The sequence below is a fragment of the Pristis pectinata genome, chromosome 7, assembly GCF_009764475.1.
Source record: "Pristis pectinata isolate sPriPec2 chromosome 7, sPriPec2.1.pri, whole genome shotgun sequence".
Classification (NCBI taxonomy): Eukaryota; Metazoa; Chordata; class Chondrichthyes; order Rhinopristiformes; family Pristidae; genus Pristis; species Pristis pectinata.
The window spans coordinates 32,014,320-32,029,973 of NC_067411.1; the positions used below are offsets into that span (position 1 = coordinate 32,014,320).

At 37.7% G+C, this 15,654-nt stretch overlaps 1 protein-coding gene across 1 annotated transcript in view; it reads right to left on the minus strand.

Annotated features, from left to right (window-relative positions):
- LOC127572815 (uncharacterized protein KIAA2026) overlaps positions 1-15,654 on the minus strand; it is a 61,157-nt gene that overhangs the window by 4,506 nt on the left and 40,997 nt on the right. The window contains exons 4-7 of the mRNA XM_052020460.1: positions 11,776-11,858; positions 6,071-6,160; positions 5,249-5,364; positions 4,117-4,301 (exon numbers count right to left, since the gene is read on the minus strand). Coding sequence (XP_051876420.1) covers positions 4,117-4,301; positions 5,249-5,364; positions 6,071-6,160; positions 11,776-11,858 — 474 coding nt within the window. The remainder of the gene's footprint in view (positions 1-4,116; positions 4,302-5,248; positions 5,365-6,070; positions 6,161-11,775; positions 11,859-15,654) is intronic.

Below are 15,654 nucleotides of genomic sequence, written 5' to 3' on the forward strand. Positions count from 1 at the left end.
AATCAGCTAATGTATGTCAGATTGCCCGTGTTTTTAAAAAAAAATCTGCTTTATCTGGTCCTAAACAGTGGGGATATTGACTTAGAATTTCTTCGGGCCTAAAAAGGCATGTGAAATTAGTGCTTTGTGGGGAGCCTACACCAGTTTTGTGCATGACCACTTGGTATCAATAATCTATTCCACAAATATCCCATAACATCATGTATAATAGGCAACAAAGCTCTTTATTCTGCTAGCTCCAGCACTGCAAGTTAGTGTGGCTGGGGATGGAGAAGGGCCAACATCAGGAGTTGTGCATATGATCTGATGGCGCTGGCGGTGATTTTTCCTAAAGAACTCTTGAGAAATATATCCTATGTTTTTTCATTCTTCAGTGCCCCTAAACTTCAGCTAACTATTTATTGCTAAAAGACACTCATTTATAAAGTGGCTCACATGATTTCAAGACACCCAAAGCACTGCACGCCAACCATGTTTTTTTTAAGCATAGCCACTGATGTAATATAGGAAAACAGCAGCCAATTTTCTAACTACAACTCCTGCAAAAAGCAATGTGATAATGGTGAGGAAATCAGTTCTGAGAGACAAGTATTGGTCAGGCCATAACTGCCCTGTTCTTCAAAATATTGCCAAAGGCATGTTTTATATGCACCCAAATAGACAGGCAGGACAGCATCTCCAACAACGCCGCACTTTGCGCTGCACTGAACTGTTAACCTAGGCTTCAAGATCAATCTTCTGGGATGGGACCTGTAAACATCTGACCTAGTGACAAACGTGCAATGAACTTGGCCATCCTACCATCATACACTTCCAGTGCTGTGTTGATCACTATGCTGACTATGCACTCACCCCTAGTTCCATCTCCCCTTTTCTTGCTGATCTACATTAGCTCAGGATTAAGAAAAGCCCTCATGTTAAAATTCTCAATCCCGAATCCCTACCTCCTAACCCTCCCAAGTATCTGAACTCCAGCAGTTCTGCTCTCTTGATCTTTCCAGCGTTTAATCACCATCAGAATACATGTCTTCAGTTGCAAGGACAAGGCTTCTGAAATTCCATCACTAAAATACTGCACGTCTTTTACCTACTTCCTCCTTCAAGAAGCTCCTTAAGCCTGGAGACTGAAGAGACTGCAGATGCTGAAATCTGGAGCAAAAAACAAACTGCTAGAGGAACTCAGTGGATCAGGCAGCAGTTATACAAAACGTTGGTTAGGCTGCACTCGAGTATAGTGTATAGTTCTGGCCACCACACTACATGGTTAAGCTAGAGAGGGTGCAGAAAAGATTCACAAGGATGTTACCTGGATTGGAAGGCATGAGTTATCAGAAAGATTGGAAAGGTAGACCTGTTTTCCCTGGAGTGAAGGCCGAGAAATGAAAATGATAGAGGTATATAAAATTGTGAAAGGCATAGATAAGAGTAGATAGCCAGTGTCTGTTTCCCAAGGCGGGTGTCTCTAAAACTAGAGGCCATTAGGTTTAAGGTGAGAGGGAGGAGGTTTAAAGGAAACCTGAGTGGTAACTTTTTCACACAAGTAGTTGGTTTCTGGAATGAGCTGCCAGAGGAGGTGGTGGAGTCAGGAGCAGTAGCATTTAAGAGGCATCTTGAATGAACAGGGCATAGAGGGATATGGAATTAGTGAAGGCAGGTGGGATTCGTATAGATAGACATGATGGTCGCCATAGACACGGTGGCCCAAGGGCCTGTTTTTTATGCTGTACTGCTCTATAACACTAAAAGGCAGAAGGAAATGCTCCCAAAAAGTAGCCATACTGTAACATCAATTGTCAAGAGGGGCAGTCAAAAGTTATGTGCTGCAATTAAATTTATATAGAGTTTATTCCCATGGTAGCTTTTTATTTATCTTGCTGAGAGACAGCCTGAAAACATTGGAAAGCTGGAACCTCCTCCCAAACTTGCTCCCTGTATGACGGCATAGTATGGTTGGTTACCTGCTGCTTAGTTACTAGTTCTTGCACCACAGAAATGGAATTACCAAGAAGACATCAAAACTGCTTGTAACATCATCTTCTGGACAGTTTGTCAAGATCAAGGAGTTACATCTATTTCCTTAGGACACCAAGGATCTAAGAAATATTCACACTGATTTGTATGGTAGCCATTAAAACAACTGAATGATCTTTTCACCCAAGTGAATAAGTTCTAAAGGTCAAGTATGATTGGTCCACAATGAAGATATGCAATTCATTAATTCTGAACGCCAAAAAACACATCAACAATACAATTCTCCATGCATGAAATAAAATGAGAGGTTTGCACAGTGGGAGCATGAAAGACTTTGTCAGTTGGAAACCAGTGAGGGCTTAATTCAGCATTCTCCAAATATTTTGCTGAAAGCAGTACGCTAATGAGTGATTCCCTGATGCTCCAAATAGGTCAGTAAAGAGAAGTAGCTGCATATAAACCCACAGATTTAGATTCTTATTTCATTTTCATCCAAAACAACGATCACAAGATCTGACTAATCAGCTTAGTACAAGATTTTCTCATCAGCCTTAACATTGGGCATTTCAGAACAATGAACATAACAACCCCCAGAAAACTGATTTAATAGATACAGTCTGTCAGCAAGTTAACCAGTAGTTAACTAGGATTAACTGGATTTTGATGCAGCACACCAAGCACTCTAAGTTGCTAAGAATAGCCAAGTTTGAAAGTCAAAGAAGATTGAGTCATATACTTGGTTTGGTTTTCTTGCAAATCTTCAATTATCCAGCAGAACAGATATTTAGAGAAAAAATCCTAAAGGGGAGATAGACCATCCTCAAAAAACTTCCAGGTCAGTAGCCAGGCTCCCATCTTTCAGCAGGAACACAGAACCTGGTAGCTATGAGGCAAATAGCCTTCTATTCCAGATCCTCAAAATATCACAAGTGATTCAACTTAGTACTTTAAACTGTAAAATAATGGATGGCCCAACTTAATTAGGTTGTGTGTGTTAGAGGTGCAAGTGCTCTGAAAACAATAGTTATGTTTATGCTTTTCTCATTGAGGATTCTTCCTGCGTCATAATCCTTCTCACAGTGAATCCACAATGCTAGACTTTATTAAAAGAACATAGAACAGGACAGCCGAGGAACAGGGCCCTTCAGCCCACAATGTTGTGGCAAACTAATTGTGCCAATGAAAAAGATTCCAGTATTGCCCTTATATGCATTCTCCTAAAGTATTTCTCGCATCAAAGGAAATCAGAGGCTGCAATTTTGCAGACTACTGTACTAAAGATCCATTTTACTGCAAAAGCAAGCACATGGACTATTGCCTCTTGATGTGGTATAACAATTCTCTAGCACCTGATTTCAGAAAGTGGTCTGATATATAATAATTGGCTGGACACACTGACTGCCAGCTGAGAAAAAGTCTATGCAATCGATAAAATGGCCAGCCTAACCAAATAAGAAAACAGAAACATCTACAGTCTCTGTTCTACTCTGGCCTATTCTTGTGTAAAGACATTTTAGTGACGAATTCATGCCTGGGGTAAAAATAAACAGGGTAAGCTCTTTACGTCAGTGTTTCACAGGGATATTAATATGCTAATTGGAATCTTTGGCTGCAATCCCAAATCACTGGCTTTGAGAAACAGGATTAGTTGCTAGATATACCAAAGGAGCAAAACTTAAACACTGCTCTTGAGGGATTTTCAAAGGCAGCATTCAACATGCATAATAGAAAATATAGAACTTTTCAATTATTACTGATTAACTGACAATCACCACATGAAGATACAGGAGAATGAAGAAAAGCATTTGAGGCAACAACGATTGCTAGTGAAAATAGGAAAACACTTTGGAATTCTTAGTCACTGTGACACAAGACCTGCTTGATAATGAGCAGTTACCTATTCTGAATTTTATTCTTGTGTACAAGTTCAAAAATGGTTCTAAAGCCTTTTGGATAAAGTAACAGAGCTAAACCGTACTTAGCCGCAAATGAGGTGAATGCTTATTCTTCCTTTTACATAACCATACAATATCACCAGAAATTTATCATAATGTACAAACAAGTAAAATTACAGAAGCTAAGAGTGACTATCCAAAATGGAATTATGATGTTCTAAACTCAATTAGATTACAAATGTAAGGGTACCTAGTTCAGAGCATTCCTTCTTAACTATTTCTTGATGATCATCAGAGTTTGAGGATCCTGCTTCATTTAGAGGTATGTCTTTTATGAGCTCTCCATCCATTTCTTCATTTTGCAAGTCATCTCTAATGAACGCGTCATTATCAGGCTGTTTTTTAAAGTCATCAAAGTCTTTCTTCATTCGAGCTCTATAAAAGGAAGCATTTTTATTTATTAGACTTCGAAAATGGCACTTAGTTTTCATTGAAACTTTTTACTGAAGGCTTCTAAAGGAGGAATAAAAAGAAAAAAATATATTCACACATCTTAACTTCAAACAACAGATGTTGCAGATCCATGATTATGCATGCATGGGAGTTTTATTACAGCAACAAAAAAATCCCACAAATAGCAATGAGAAAATACTTGTTGTTAAGTAATGATGATGAGAAACTCTACTTTAACATTGCGAGAACTCATAACTCTTCAAATAACGCTTGAGATCTTGAACATCCACCTGAACAGGCTGCTCTCAGCTAACTTCTCATGTAATTAATATAAAGGTTTATGGAGGCCTATGTAGTTTTAGTACATAGTATATAGCCTAAGGTACACTACATACACAGACATCAGTCATATCAGTACTCACTGCTTTGCACAAACACCATTTCATTGCTAACTTTAAAAAAAAGAGGAATTAGGTAACACTTTTGTGCCGATTGTCATCTGGTGGGTTAATTTGAATTACGTTTCTGGATGCTTTTTGAAAACTAAATACAAATAGCCAGGCTGCAAAAATTTAAGATGATTTCAAACTAGTTAGGAAAGAAAATATTTTTCCTGGAATCTGCAACAATACATCACAAAACTGTGTTTTGTTATTGGAGCATTAGCTCTATATTTTTCAGAAGGTTGTTAATTAATTGAAAAAGAACATTAAACAGCATGAGAAGTGGGAAAGAAAATGGACTTAGATCAAGTATCCCACAGAGAAAATCACTTTAAGGGATAAAATGGTCTATTTTTGTCCTGCAACATTTTTTTATTTCTAAAAAGTTACTTGGAACCATTACTGCAGAGCACCAAAACTGCTTCTTTCAATGAAGCATAGAAAATAGCAGATATGAGGAAAGTGCACATAAAGTGCAAAAATTACCGATTTCTCTGATAAGCCTTGATTAGTTTTTGTTCCCACGGTAACAGTTCATTCAAAAGTCGTCCTAGGGTACCATGCAAATCTTTTAAAGCTTGTCGCCTATAAAACCATTTTTCCTGTAAATAAAAAAAAATTATATAATTTGGCCATAATGTAAAAGTTACACACTTTTATAAGCTCACTTTTTGATCCCCAATGCTTTAGAGTTATCAAATTGAGACTGATCAGGATACAGTCAGCACATATTATCAATAAATGTAGCTCCTCTGCAATTACTCTTTTGAGTCTCTGAATCAACGTATTTCTGGAGAGTGATGATGGCCCCAATTGTTACAAATTATACAACTGTCTATTCTGTTTCTAGAAATCAGAAGCATGACTAGGGAAGCAACAAAACATCAAGCTATCTAAAAATAAAAGGGGATTAAAACTGAGAGAAAATAACAATTTCCTTAAATTTTGAGCTACTTTTAGAACATTTTGACCATCCCAAAAAAACATGCACATACCATGCATTTCAAACCCATAATGCACAGTACAATGTGCATCAACAGAAAGCATTAGGTAGTCCCATTCTTATAGAGAAAATTTGTTTCCCACTAGTCAGACTTCTAAACTTAGCAAGTACATGTATTTATGTCATGCTTGAAGCTAGAAAACAGCTTATGGTAAATTGATTCTGGAGGATAATGACTTAAAAGATAAACCACACCAGACAGTCTGAGTCAGCAAATCCAAAACAAATCAAGAGCACGGTTTATGATTTATTAGAGAATTTTTGACTTTCAAATCTGGATCCACACAATGAGATCAGTTACTTACAGATTTTTTCTTATTATTTTCCAGTTCTTTGAGCTCTCCTTCCATTTTGGCAATAAGTTCCCTGAGTTCATCAAGACTAGTGCAAACAAGCTATATAGAGAAATTTAAAAAGGAAACTTGGGTAGGATTACCGACTTACAGAACTATAATAAAATCATCACGATGCACAAAAAGCAAACTTAAAAGATTTTGCTCGACAGTATCATATAATTTACTGCCTAACCAATCAAATTTCCAACATTTTAGTATTTCCAAAAAACAAGCTTGCTATTCAAACATAATGAGATTATAAGAAAACATGTCAGAGAGTCAAACATCACAGAAACAGGGGTTTAGGCCCATCAAATTCACGCCAGCCATCAAGCACCCACTTATACTAATCCTACTTTACTCTCCCCAGTTTCCCATCAACCGTTCCCAGATTCTACCACTCACCCACACATTAGGAGCAATTTACCACAGCCATTAACTATCCTCTCACACGTTGGTGGAAACTGGAGCACTGAGGGAAACCTGTGCAGTCACAGGCAGAAGGTACAAACTCTGTACAGACAGCACCAGAGGTCAGGATTGAACACAGATCACTGGAGCTATGAGAGAGCAGCTCTACTGGCTGGGCCACTGTGCAGCTCTTAAGTAAAATGATTGTTACTTCAACTTAAAAAAAAATGGGTAAATTGATTGTTAGTTTATTTTATATATTTATTTAACACATGAAAGCACATAGGGACAATAGATACATGTCAATGTTGACTAATAAAAAGAAAAATTGGTATTGCTGTGTAACAACATACATTGGGAAAAGTTTTTTTTAAATCAGAAATTGACTCCTCAGTGAGTCATGCCAATTGCAGTTTCACTAAGAATGTAAAGCCCCAAATTAATTCCTGGTCTTTTCTGAGCTTGCTACTCATGTGAAGATGGTCAAGTTGCATTGAAATTGTCTTCGGTGATGCTAGACTCCTACTTCTTGTGATGCATATATAGATACATAATGAGGTCAGGATTAGGCTAGATATCTTTAGTGTTTATATACCCTATCAATGTATAACACCAAGGCTAGGTGACAATGAGAAAGGCATCCAGCCTCTCCAAGGAACTGTACCTCAATAAAAATTAATTATTCTGAATGGAAGACCAAAATGCCAGGAAAGAGAAAAAATGGTGCTATTCTGACACAGTTGGGTGAAGAGAATTTAGAAATGAAAATGTGACCAAATCATTAAATATGTCCACAACAAACAAGCATTAAATATGTCCACAACAAACATCTCACATGGACTAAATTTTGCAACCATTTAGCAGAGCACATTCATGGACTAAATTTACCAAATACTATACAATGTAGACATTTGGGCTACCTACAATACTTTCTACTCCAAAGAGGTCGAAATAACAATTATGTTTAAACTAAAATACATTCATTTGCAAGATAATTAGATACTTGGAGGAAAAAATGGCTAGATACATAATATAGATTAAATGCTTTGAAGCTTCTAGCATAGAATTCATTGATATACACATGCCCAGCTGTCAAAATAACTGAAAATCCATTAGGATACCTTCACTCATGGGTTATTTAGGAAAAGCTGGTAATTTGAACAAAATTGTTGCCTTGACAATTCAAGGTAGTTTGTGGAATTAACTTTACACAGTTTGCCTTTATATTTTTCTAGTATACAAGAATACCTGAAAAGAATGCATTTTCCCTCCATCTTTCCTTTCTCTTTCCCTCCCACTCCCATTTACCAATTTGCTAACTATTCAGTGCAACTCTCATTTGCATTTATATCTGTCATGCTGCCTTCAAATATTTTTTCCACTTCCTTCGGTTTTATTTCCTTCCTCTTCTTATTGCATGTGTCCCTGCCCTTATTTTCTTTTTTCTATTTTCTACTTTAGTTTTCAAGCTGTTGCACAGGGCAAAACAACCCCAAAAGCATGCTATACCATTGAATAAGAAACTGGCTGATATATTCATTGGCCTCAATTCCACTTTCTTAACTGATACCTATTCCTCTCAATTTTCCCACAGTTCAAAGCAGACAGCCTTGAATGAATGACTTGGCACCCACATCTCTCTGGGTACAGAGTTTCTAAAATTCTCAATCCTCAGAAAGGAAAAAAAAATCCTGATCTCAATATTAAGTGGGCAATGCTTTATTTTGAAACTGCCTCATGAAGGGACAAATCGTTGCAACACCAACCCTGCCCAGCAGCTTCAGAATTTTGCATTTCAGTGAGATCATGCCTTATTTTTTTCCCCAAAGGATTGAGCAGAGGATCTATCTTTTCTCGTAAATACCTCCCTCATGCCAGGAATGTGCACTGCATCTTCTCTAAGGCAAGGATACCCTCTCATAAGGTGACCAGAACTATATGCAGTGCTACAGATATGTATTCACCAAAGCCCTGCACAGCTGCAGTAAAACTTCCTTTACCTTGTAACCCATTTCCTTTGTAATAAATGCAACATTCCATTTGCCTTAATTATTTGGTGTACCTGCTAATGTGTTCCTTGAACAAGGATACCCATTATACCCATACCACTCCCTAACATCAATCAATTAGTAATCTCATACTGTTTATAATAATATTGTTTTTCTATTCTTATGAAAGTGGATAAGCTCCTCATATACAGTAATACTCCATCAGCCATACTTTTGCATCCTCACTTAACCTACCTATATTCCTTTGCAGACTCTGTTCTCCTTGCAACTTAATTTCCCATCTTTACACACATTATAATCAGCACCAATTCTCTGAATTGAAATGTTACACATCCACATGATCCCCCAAACCTTTTACCTTGCACCTTTTCATTTGTCATTTTCAAATCTAAATACATTATACTGTATCTGCAGGCTTCCCTTTATCCACAATATGACTTGCACTCTCAAAGAACTCTGATAAATTTGTTGGACACAATTTCTTCTCCACACAAACACAATGACTGCCTAATCGCAATGAGCCCCTGTAAATCCTCTGTTATCACTTTCCTAATAAATAATTTCAGCAATTTCCCAGTGATCAATATCAGGTTAGTTAAGAGGCCTGTATATTCCCTTCATCCTTCCTCCTTTCTTGAATATCCTTGTTCCATTTGTGTTTTCCCAATGTGTTTGGGAATTTTCCAGAATTGAGAATTTGGGATGATTGTAAGGAATCCATGATAACTGCAGCTCCTACTTCAGAACCTGGGCATCAGCCCCAGGGGACTTGTTAGCCTTTATTTACATTACTTTGCCATAACCCTTTTTCTCTAGAGATATTAATTGTTTTAAATGCTTCTTGGTTACCTGCTACTTGTGAAATGTATTTACTGTCTTTACTGTAAAGACAAACACAAAAGAATTATTTGACAGTTCTGTGTTTCCTTTATCCCATTATTAATTTCCTAGTTTCTACTAATGGATCAATGTTTACTTTGAAATAATTTTCTCTGCTGAATTCAAAGTGCCCCTCTTTGCATCTATAGAAATAAACTGAGTGTAAACGGAGGTTTGAGGCAGGTACCTTACTGAGATGAAAGGACTGATCATTCAAGAGTTTTAAACACATGAGCCAACAGAGAAGCAAGCTCAAGAGGTCTAATTGAGAGGCAATTCAAAACTGCCCAGTTCAGCTGCACTAGCCCCTTATGACTAGAGTGTACTCCCATGTTACAGACGGGTTGTGTTCCTAGAAAACAGTCCAAATCACAATATTCCATAGATCAAACTCCTTTTCCCCCCCATTGAATCCCATGTGATAAGTAGAGATGTATTCCTATGGGATATTTTTCTCTCAACAGTAATGTTCCTATGGATATGTAGTCTATAGGCAAGGGAGCAACAAATGATCTGCTGGAGGAACTCAGCAGGTCAAGCAGCATTGGGTGGGTGGAGCGGGGTGGAGTTGGGGGGGGATTGTCAATGTTTTGGGTCGAGACCCTGCATCAGTCCTCAGTCCTTATGCAGTATCCCAAACCAAAACGTCTACAATTCTATTTGTTCTTCCCCACAGATGCTGCTCAACCTGCTGAGTTCCTCTGATTGTTGTTGCTCAAGATTCCAGCATCAGCAGTCACTTCGGTCGCTAAAGGCAAGGGAATTCTGAATGTATTGTAGGCAAAAAAGAAAGGGTTGTTGTTTTAATTAACTATACGTCGATGTTACATTGTTTGACAAAGAATCATTGTAAAAGTATCAATAGGAGAGACTACTTTGTGAATTTCCAAAACAAATCCCTTAAGGCGCCTCCTGCTGTGGATGACAATCGCAGGCTGGTGGTTGTCGCCCTGAACTAGTTCAGTCCTCTGTATACATTTTGTGTTTATTACCCCCCCACCCCCCCCCCAACATAAATTCCATAAGAGCGAATATTTATTCTGCATCTCAAACATTTTTGGTAGTGATCTGTGAATTCCATAAGGGCAAATTGCAGCTATTGAATTACCATAAAGTGGGGAACACTACACACAGATTAAGCATTGAACAAGTTCAGATCAGCTCTCTCCATCCACCACAAAATCCCATATTTTTTTAAAAAAAAGACAATGGGAACACTGGGTAGAGAAGTGAAAAGTAAAAATGAGGAAGGGCTGTACTATGTTACAACTCACTGCATATAATCTGATGTAGCTGAAATGTTCAGTCAACTACTGTGAACATCTTTACTTATTGGTTAGCTATGGGAATTGAAGATTGCCAGATAGTAAATAGAAAAGTTACCAGGGAATTTTTTCTTCTAAAATGAAGTGTCTAGAAATGTATAAAATGAGTCTACCATTTTGATTGCTTTCCTCTTCTCCTCCCCCACCAACCCATACCCAACCCTTCAAATGACCCCTTGGATTTTTCATGTCATGTAGTCACAAATAAAACACACTTGTATCATGACCTTAAAACGAATTTCAAATGGATAAAATATGCCGCCTTTCTCTCATCCCAAAGGATAATGGCACATGCTTAATCAGGGACCCGATTCCATCTTTAGTACAGAGTATTTTTCCCTGGGAAACTTTAAGAGACTGTTGGAAACCAGAGGTTCAAAGTGACAATTCCTCAACAGATAGAACTCGAAAGCCAAGCTTCATTCAGGCCAAAACCACAAGATATGGTACACCAATTTGCTTTATAACAGCTGAAATCAAGTGCAAGATATTTGCTCTTTTACAGATTAAACCATCTGTATTCAGCTAGCACATGCACAATAGCCAGTATGCAACATAATAGAAGAACAAAGAGAGAGTGATTATGCTAAAACAACTCAGTAATCAATGGACTAATGCCAAATGACAGCTAATAATGCAAACTGTCTAAATTTTTTTGAGAATCCTGTATTAAATTAAATCCATTATAGAGTGCATAAAATTAACCACTAATTACTCTAACAGTGTTCTTGCATTAATAACATTCTGGCATTATTAACTTGCATTGAAATTTTTATCCAAGTTGTTTAACAAGATAGAACAGAAAGTGCTGGAAATACCCAGAAGCAGAGGCAGCATCTGGGGAGAGAAACAGCGTTAATGTTTAAGAATTGATGATCTATCACCTGATCACCTTGGATCATTGACCAGAAACATTAAGTCTGTTTGTCTATCCATGTGTGCTGCCTGACCTTGTTTATTTCTAGCATTTTGTGTTTTTATTTCAGGTTTGTAGCATCTACAGTATTTTGCTCTCCCCAACCACACCATGTTAATTTTTCAGTACACCCACCTGGAACTGTGGCGTTGTAGGCAATGGTGGTGATATCAATTTTCTCCTCTTCTCGTCGATCTTTTCTGAATCTGGTTTCTTTGCTGGGAACATTTATGAAATAAGTACATTTAAATAACTGGAGTTCTTAGGAGCATTAAGCAGCAATTATACTAAAATGTATTTTTGAAGTTAAAATAATTCTTGCATCTTTAATGAAGAATTAAAACCTATGAACTTAGACAAATAATTTAAAGACACAGAAACCATGCTCAATAGGAAACAATGATGGAAGAAAACAAAATTGTAGCTTTTACTTTGAATTGTAAGATTATCCTTTCTTTCAGTAACCTAACGCTGAAGATTGTCAACAGAAATGCAAACCAAAAATATTGTCTTGTGTAGTCTGATGACCAGTCTATTGCAGTATACTGGGTTACAGTTCTCACTTGAATGCTCCTGCCCTTCAATTATTTTCATTGCTGCTTCAAATACGAGTTGTCCTGTGCCTTGCCCGAGTGCCATTTCTTATATCTGAGCCCAAACATTGAGGCAACAGCTTGAAGTTTGTACCTGCAGCAAGCGCAACAGCGAGAGCGGAAGTTTTCAAAGTACTCCTCCCCAAATCGATTTGGTAATGTTTATATTGCTGTCATGAAATCTGCAGAATCAATGACTAACATTTGGTAGGGAAGATAAGTAAAAAAAACTGCTGTAATCTCCAAATATACTTACGAACAATTAAATTGTAGGACATGAATGCCAAAGGGAATCAACATTTTTAGACGATCGTAGCAATAACCTTGGTGATTTTTTTTAGTTTTAAAGCAGAGATTGAGTACAACATGTTACTGCCTTGTTATCAGGAACAATTAATAGCACGGGATCAAAACTGGCCCATTTGATTTGTACTGTGATCATACAGCATCAGGTACTTATCTATTAAACAAGGTGAAACAGCACAAGTAGTGCACAACAAGATGTGATGGATTATGACACTGTCAAGGGTACTTGGTCACATGTGAATACTATGTAGCAACATTGGTAAAACTTCCACAGCTCTGTACTATCCCTACCATGTTGACATACGTTTTCTTCATCTGTACTCAAACTCAATTTTTCGATGCATTGATATGAAGTGACTGGGGAGGGCTGGAAATTGCAGAATGTTAAGAACACAAATGGCAAACATCAGCCATTAATAAAAAGTGTTACAAGTGAAAGATAAATCAGGTCGGTCTGCAATCAAAAAAGGGGATGTAAACAATGAATTTGCCAAAGGATTATAATGTGGAATGCTTTACAATAAGTAGCTATTGAATCTGTATGAATCTAGATACTTAAGAGGAAATTAGAAAAATTTAGTACAAAGAAAAATCTTCAAATTATAGAGAGAACAGAAATAATCGGTAAATGTATTCAATGCCTCCCTAATAATACCAGTAGCCCACATTACAAAACCTACAGTGAGAATAGCTACTTCTATAATACCTTATAGAGATCCCACAACATTTCTCTTCAAGCCAACCATTTCTTGATGTTCCTTATCAAAAACTCCAAGCAGTGCCACAAAAAGGCTGTAATTGGGATGAGGTTTTCCGTGACAAGTCAGGTGAGGCAAGACAATTCTTATTAGTGATTTGGCTGCACATGGTCATTGTGGTTTTCTATATCAAAGATTAGTCATAGCTTCTGCTGCAGTTCTCATGGCAGCAACATTAACACTACCAAACTAATTTGGTACTTCAAAGGCTATGGCTCTCACTGCTGTGTTTGCTGCAGACACAAACTTTAAGCTGTTCCTCCTGTGCCTGGATCAGATTTGAAAATAAGGATCTGTTGCTTGCAGATTCCTTAGAGAAAAATATGTTCCTAAAAATACCACTTGATGAGGAATACAGAAAATCTCACATAATAGTTACTTAGAAAGGTTGTTCTAATGTTTTGCTCTTATCCTTCACTTCTGCACTCCATGACTTCTACTTTGGTTTATGCTAACTACCATTAGTATCTCATTCTACTTACTTGGTACTTGTAGTCATCAAAGAGATAGATTTGCCAAACAGATGGCTAAAACTAATAGTGCAAAACTCTCAATGAGAGCAATGGTACCCAATTTGCTAGACATTTGTATTCAGTGTGTCTGTATACTTAACTGAATTACAGTTGGTAGCACTAATCAAGTCACAGAATAGTGACAACACATCCAAAGTTTGATTCCAATGAAGTCAAGGGACCAAATTTCAGATGCAGGATGCAACTTACACATTTATCAATGTTGATGACTGGATATGAATTTCTAGATAATATTCTTGAACAACAAATCTTGTATGCCATCCTAAGCTGCTTAGATTCAAGAAAAGTTATCAACAAGATACATTTGAATCATCAATGGGACAATTACAAACCTACATTCTGTCCAGTGATTATCCTATGTTGGGATAAAACCATGAAAGAACAAGTATCAATAGGTTTACATTGAGGATGTGCTCAGTACACATCATCCTACATATTCAGTCTAACTCGTGCTTGCCACTCTGCATATCTCCATTCTAATCAATCTATCTTTAACCCTTTGAAATATTGCCATTGGATATTCCATGAAACACTGAAAAAAAAGAAATTCCATTAGTGGAAGCATTTTGAGACTTTGTGTAGTTCTCGTGGTTAGCAGCTTTTCCTTAGGAGTTTTCTTCTGATAAAGCCGCCTTGAGCAACAGGTACTTTATGGCCTCAGAAAAATCATACGTTCCATGACTTTAGAGTAAATGAAGTTTCCCAAGCGAGCACTTGGAATTGTGATCATTGTAAACAACTAATTTGCCCTTTGCAGACAAGGAGCAGCTACTGTGGATGGCTTTAATCAAAATGTCAATTTAGTCATATATTGTGCTCCATGAATACCTATGAGAAAGTAGATCGGCATGAATTTCCTCCTGCAGAGAATATGGCAGATTCAAAGAGAAAAACCCCAAATTAAAACTGTGTGAACAGCGAACAAATTAGTACAAAGATTACCAATTCCCCAGTAGTCCAAACTTATATTTAAGGTTATAATTATTTCCAATATCAGAGCACTGCCATATGTTTTTTTTGAAGTTTACTGTGTCGTACTAAATCAACTGTCATTCCCCTTTCTCTCTCCTCCTGATCTACCCAGTTCTTCCATTACTCACTCCAGCCGCTCCCCCACCGCCACCCCGTTTCTTTCCCCTCCTCCACCCACTCCATCTGCTCATCACCCACACACTCCTTCCATCGGTTCCCCTCCCCCCCACTGTTCCCAGCTCCCCTACTTGATTCCATGCTCCACGATCAGATTCCCTCATCTTCAGCCTTTTGTCCCCTCCACCTATCACCTCCCAGCCTCTGTTGCTACTTCCACTCTTTCTCACCTGGATCCACCTATCGCTTGCTAGTTCTTGCTCCACCCCTTCCCTTCACCTTTATTTACTGGTCATCTCCCCTCCATCTTTCAGTCCAGAGGAAGGGTCTCAACTGAAATGTCAAATGTCCATTTCCCTCCACAGATGCTGCCTGACCTGCTGAGCTCCTCCAGCATATTGCTTCCTTTAAACCATCAGATACAATCTACCATTCGATTGAGTTTGGCAGTAGGTAATGCCAAAGATGTCTCAGCCTCAAAAACCCACGTGAACTACTGGCTCAGAAAGATGCAAAAGGAGATCGATGCCTGCTGTACCTGATGATTCTCACCATCAACTGAAATGACAAGACCATTTGACACTGCACAGCATCAATGTGATCTTAGTATCAAACTTGCCACAACTAAATTTTTTGTTTTATCGTCATCTGTTTTGCTTTGACTAATACAGGAAATATTATAGTCTTCTTTTAGTCACATGATTTTAAACTGAATCTAATGGACACTCCATGCAT